The sequence below is a fragment of the Papilio polytes genome, unplaced genomic scaffold (genome assembly GCF_000836215.1).
Source record: "Papilio polytes unplaced genomic scaffold, Ppol_1.0 DF823934.1, whole genome shotgun sequence".
Taxonomy (NCBI): domain Eukaryota; kingdom Metazoa; phylum Arthropoda; class Insecta; order Lepidoptera; family Papilionidae; genus Papilio; species Papilio polytes.
The window spans coordinates 425,137-431,246 of record NW_013525270.1 but is presented as its reverse complement, the minus strand read 5'-3'; the positions used below and the strand labels follow the sequence as shown (position 1 = coordinate 431,246).

The 6,110-nt window shown below is 32.2% G+C and overlaps 1 protein-coding gene across 1 annotated transcript in view; it reads left to right on the top strand.

Moving 5' to 3' along the window:
• The first annotated feature begins 1,608 nt into the window (after positions 1-1,608).
• The window catches only part of LOC106101955 (glycogen phosphorylase), an 8,176-nt gene continuing 3,674 nt past the window's right edge, over positions 1,609-6,110 (top strand). Inside the window, exons 1-5 of the mRNA XM_013281346.1 lie at positions 1,609-2,137; positions 2,437-2,668; positions 4,463-4,647; positions 5,723-5,834; positions 5,997-6,107. Of these exons, the coding sequence (XP_013136800.1) occupies positions 1,898-2,137; positions 2,437-2,668; positions 4,463-4,647; positions 5,723-5,834; positions 5,997-6,107 (880 nt within the window). The 5' untranslated portion in view covers positions 1,609-1,897. The remainder of the gene's footprint in view (positions 2,138-2,436; positions 2,669-4,462; positions 4,648-5,722; positions 5,835-5,996; positions 6,108-6,110) is intronic.

The window sequence follows — 6,110 nt, the reverse complement described above, 5'->3', positions numbered from 1 at the left end:
ACAGTTTATGCTGTAAAGTCGGGAAGACTGGCGGTGTTCCTTAAAAGCTACAATCGTTTGAATATTTTCAGACAAGAAGCGAATAAAAATCAATACAACGCAACTTATAAATGTGTCTTGTACGCAAAGCCGGTTAGTGATACAGGTCTAGTTTATTTTTATTATTCCTTCGTTTGCACTCACTGCTATCTAGTTAGTTATTTGTAGGAAGAGGAGGAGTTTGTCTCATTGCATTGAACATGACATTTTTTCCTGGAGTGTGACACCGCGGGTTTCCGCGATTGTACATTTACAGTACTATAATCAAACGTACCCTAATAATATCTTATAATTGTTGATAACAGACTAGAATAAGGTTAGTGCGGGGAGCTGGTGAGTGGTCGGTTTACACTGATAATGTGCTGATCGGTGAATTGGAGCACCGCGCGGCGCCCGACGGCGTGAAAGCCTTGCGTATACGCGGTGACATCTACCCTGAAGATATTTATGTTTGTCCGTCTACATCCTCGCCTGTACAAGAAAAGTAAAAAATATAAAAAGTTATATGAAAATTATGTTTACTGCGCTATATCGAATCTAGTGATGAATCCCGATGTATTTAGCTTTAATTTTTTTAAATACTTTTCAAGTACAATATATGTATATATGATGTTATGTTTGATAGTTTTGTATGTATTTATTATTTGATTTAAGTTAAATCTTTTTTATATTGATCGAATGAATTAAATTTAATTTTTTTACGTTATTAGATGTATTATAAATCTGAAATGATGTATTTAACTCGTGCCATGTCTTTTAATGTTAAAATTGTCGCATTCAGCTTTGCAAAATAATATATGGGTCAATTTATATTACTTAGAATATGTACTTACACTTTATAGTATGTTTGAATTCATTGTTTTTATACTTGAAAGAAATGTACGTAACTTTTTTTTATATTTTACAATATTGTATTAAAAAATGTTAACTCTTCTTTAAAGGTTTAAAATAGTTACTTAATGAAAACAAATGTATCCTCTCTTAAATCGTTATTCTATGGAAGCTGTTCAGCTTTATGCACTTAGTTGTTTAAGAAAATATGACAATGCATTTTAAATGTAATAATTATATGTTGAATAATAATGGAATAAGCAGTGCGAATATAAGAACCTAAGCGTGCATTTTATATGAAAAATATACATTTATTATACGATAAAAGCATTTTGTTTTTTCATACCTAAGTGGAATTAAAACTTAGGTATAAGTTTTTTCTTTAATAGAACATGGTATTGTAAAATTGATATTGTAATTAGGTGAATTACATGAAATGCAGTGTGTCTTTTAGTACACCAAAGTTAATTGTTTTGGAGAATGTGCTATAATATATCCTTTGAACTACATAATTACACTGTTGTTTTATAATCTCCATTTCTTTCAATTTAATTGTTGTTGTTGTGTTGTTTGAAATTATACTTATTCTTCTTAGTTTTTCGTTAATAAAAACGGATCAAGAAGTAGAAAAACGAATTATTTAACGTTTAGGAGAGCATAACAGAAAGATGAATAATGCATTTTGTGTGCTTTATAATCTATATTTTTTCTCATGTCAATGTCAGCTGTCAATGACAGTTTAAACTGTCAAAATAAATCCAAATTTCAAAACAAAAAATTGCATATTTGAGCAATAAGTATCGTTTAAAATAGGCAATTAATCTGGTCTAGATCATTTAATGTCTGTATTTGCCTCGGATTGAGGTCGCATGACCCTATTGAGCCTAGATTTAATTCTGTTAACGCTTAGCGGTCAAGCTTATATATTTGACCTTCTCAAGGTGACCGATATCGCATCTTGGTAGCTCAGTCAGTCGGTCTTAGGCAGCCGTAGGAGATTGTTTAGTATTAAATTAACTGGATCAAGATGAGCGTTCAAACGGATTCCGAAAAGCGTAAGCAGATCTCTGTCCGCGGCATTGTCGCCGTGGAAAATGTTACCGAAGTAAAGAAGGCGTTCAATCGTCATGTTCATTATACTTTGGTAAAAGATCGTAATGTCGCTACACCAAGGGATTATTATTTCGCCCTGGCACATACTGTCCGTGACCACCTGGTCTCCCGCTGGATTAGAACCCAGCAGTATTATTATGAAAAAGATCCCAAGGTAAGACTAGCATAGTATTTATTTTATGTAACTCATAATCTACCTACAAATAAGCGACATGTAATTGATTGTTTTGTTAAACTAAGACAATAATCCTTGAGTTGCAAATAAAGTAAATTATCACACTAATAGAGAATTTTATAAATAAATTGTTTTTATAAAATAATAAGATCCAGCAAAACCCATAAAAAAGATACCCATTATTTTTAGACTAACAGAATAATTCTTTCTTGATTTAACAAAATTTTTTAAATCCATTTCTCAAGCAACTTACATTTAGCATATTTTCTTTTTAATAGAGAGTCTACTATTTGTCCTTGGAGTACTACATGGGCCGTTCCCTCCAAAATACCATGATAAACCTGGGCATCCAAGGAACTGTGGACGAGGCTCTTTACCAGCTTGGATTAGATATTGAGGAGTTAGAAGAACTAGAAGAAGATGCAGGTCTGGGTAATGGAGGTCTTGGACGTCTGGCCGCTTGTTTCCTCGATTCCATGGCCACCCTTGGACTGGCTGCTTATGGTTATGGTAGGTATTGAACTCAGGTATATATTTTTTTAAGAAAATGTATATTGTTTTTTCATATTTTCAAGTTAGATGTATATGTATGTGCAATATTTTAAAACTACCTTCTTTGCTCCTGTCAAATTTAATAGTTTATCTGTAGAAATATTTGTTGAGAAAGTAATATGTAAGACAATTTAAAAAGGATGTCTTTGGATATCTAGACTTTAGCTGTTAACAATTTGTTGTTATAGTTATGTTATTCATAGACTTATGAATGGCGATTACCATCTTTTTACTACACATTCATTGCTTTAATTTTTTAAAATAATTATTTACATATCAAAATTTATTTCTGTTTGAAAGCAAACTAATTTTTAAAAACATGAAGTTATATGCATGTCAATTACTTCATGTAATTTATATTGAATAGATTCCATTCATTTATCATTTATCAGTTGACTATTTATCTTACACTAACTGTTGCTCCCGACAATTTCCCCTGCAAATTATTTTTATTAAACAGCCTATGTTATTCATAGAAAACATAGATTCTGAACGATGAAAGAATTATAGAAATCGGCCCGGTAGTTTTTAAGTTATATCAATACATACAAAAAACAAATTTTTCCTCTTTATACTAGTATAGATAACCTATATACCTTCTGCCTGTAAGCATAAACATCATAAGCCTAGCAACATCTCTTATCTTTCTTATATACTTTCATAACAGGAAAAGGGATTAACATAATACAGATATGAAACATTACACTATGACCTGTAATTTCAATATGTTGAGAACAATTCCTTGAGAGTTTTGAAAAACCAACATAAAACATAGAAAATGTTGTTAGAGAACATGAATGACTAATTCCAAGCTTTACAGCAAAATTTAATGATTGAAGAATTTTGAAAATAAGTTTAACAGTTTTTGAGTGTTTTTTAAACCGTAAATCATAGCTTTTCGTTCTAAAACATAAGAGAGTATGTTCTTATATGCCAGTTTGTATAAAAATTTGGAGACAAATTAATAAAATATCATTTGTCTGAGAACAGGTACATGTTAAAAGCAATTGAAGCTAACAAAAGCAATGCTGGCTCATCGCCAGTTATAAACGGACTAATTGAGTCTCCACGAACATCGAAACGTTTGTATAAATATCAGTCGTAAATGGGGTCATTTAAGACGAAACGTTTTAAAAAATTAAACACCCTCTATGTGTTCTGCCAACGCGTTTATTGTTATTATTAGAATTAATTTCTGATAAGCAAATACGTAGGACGTTCACCTTTTAATGCGATCATGAGAATACGAAAACTAATCTATGTCAATATTTAAATCAAAGTGCAGGACGATTTTATTCTACCATCAAGATGAGTTAATCCACAATAGGTTATTGTACTATACATGATTTGATTCTATGATTGAAACTATAAAGTGACTAGTTTATCGTTCTTGCTTATTGCAAAGGGAAATCCTAAGCTATGTTATGCTATATTGATATGTTTGTAAAAAAATCTACAATTGTGGTCTTAATATACAAACAATCGATTTCAAAGTTTCTAAAATGCAATTTAACCTTCTTTTTAATAAGTAAATTACTAAAACTAGTCTCAATTATTAAAGAATCATTTTATATGCATATTTATGCGAGATAACGAGTTAAGTTTCTCGTTTTGTTGAATTTCACCTGTGATAATAATTTAAAAACGTACTATATATACAGTCATCTGTTTATTTTCATTACAAACAAGTCGATCGGTTTACATAACACAGTATCTTATTTAAAACAAAACAAATTTATGTCGTTATTATAGGTATAAGATACGAATACGGTATCTTCGCTCAGAAGATCGAGAATGGTGAGCAACAGGAGGAACCTGACGACTGGTTACGGTATGGTAACCCTTGGGAGAAGGCCCGTCCTGAGTTTATGCTGCCAGTTAACTTCTACGGCCGCGTGGTTGATACTCCTCAAGGAAAGAAGTGGGTAGACACACAGGTAAGCTTGCGATCTATGCTATTCCCCAAGAGTAGAGCCAGTAGCTGTTGTCCTAAATAGCCCGTTTGACCGAAAATAAGTTCGACCTCACAGAAACATCATGGAGTTTCGATTGTTCATTTTTCTTCTTAATATGGATGTTTAGCCTTGGTTAAGTTACTTCAGGTGATAAGACTAGCCATCTTTTACCGTACATGAAATATATAATACGCTGTTTATGAAGTGCTCCTTTTGGTCGACGGCCAAATATGAAAGGATTTAATAATAAATTTCGCAAGAAATATACATTACGCTTGTAACAACGTTGGCTTTCATTTGGTAATGTCAACGCTTTTACCTTTAATAATTCTGATATAGTACTTGTTTAGATGTAAATAGCAATCGGTTTTCTTATCCAAGTGTTTAGATTGTACACCAATCGACGGAACTAAATGAAAATCGAATAGAAAAGTCGATGCATAAAGACATTAATTGATGTTGATCTGTTTTACATTTAATTAATGTTGTTGAAAACATGAATATGTAATCTTGTTTTGTTTTTTATTAATAAAAATACAAGTTATTAATGTCACAATAATAATGGTTGATTAAGATGTGTTTATATTTCTGTTATGGTTCATTAACTGCTACCTTTTTAAACGAACATGCATTTCGGTTGACTGTGTGTTTTGACTGTCGAACTACATATAAATTTAGGGTTATTACGAATATTTCAGTGACAGTTGTGAGAACATATCTGTAACGTCATCGAAAAATCTGTATGGTATTTCACGACTGGTAAGGGTAGCACAAATCTATTACGAATTTTATCGATGTAGTGACAAATATGTTCTTCTGAATATCCCTGATAAGCCCTCTGAACAAATTTTGTGTCATGTTTATGGAAATTGTAATTCTGAATCCCTGACCACCCTTCGAGTTCGGGAGCTTAAAGTATCTATTAACTTTGTTTACTTTGTATAACAAATATGCTGTTATTTATCTTGCTAATACATTCTTATTTTGGTTTAGTGTAATGATGTATCTTGTTCCTTACAGTAAAATAGTAGTGATTTAAAGGTGTCAATTCATGTAGGTGGTGTTCGCGATGCCGTACGACAACCCCATCCCTGGTTACAATAACAACGTGGTCAACACATTGCGCCTCTGGTCCGCCAAGAGCCCTATCGACTTCAACCTCAAGTTCTGTAAGTCAAAAGATTCAACATAATACTTAAAATGTCAAATTATTATAATGTAACACTAGATAATCCTAATCATTTTTTTATCTCATATTTTAAGTTTTGATAGTACTAGTACTGCATACTTTTGTTATCTTGATTGATTTAATGTATATTTTTTTATTTCAGTCAACTCCGGAGACTACATCCAGGCCGTGCTGGACAGGAATGTTGCGGAGAACATCTCGCGCGTGCTCTACCCCAACGATAACTTCTTCGAGGGCAAGGAGCTGCGTCTGCGCC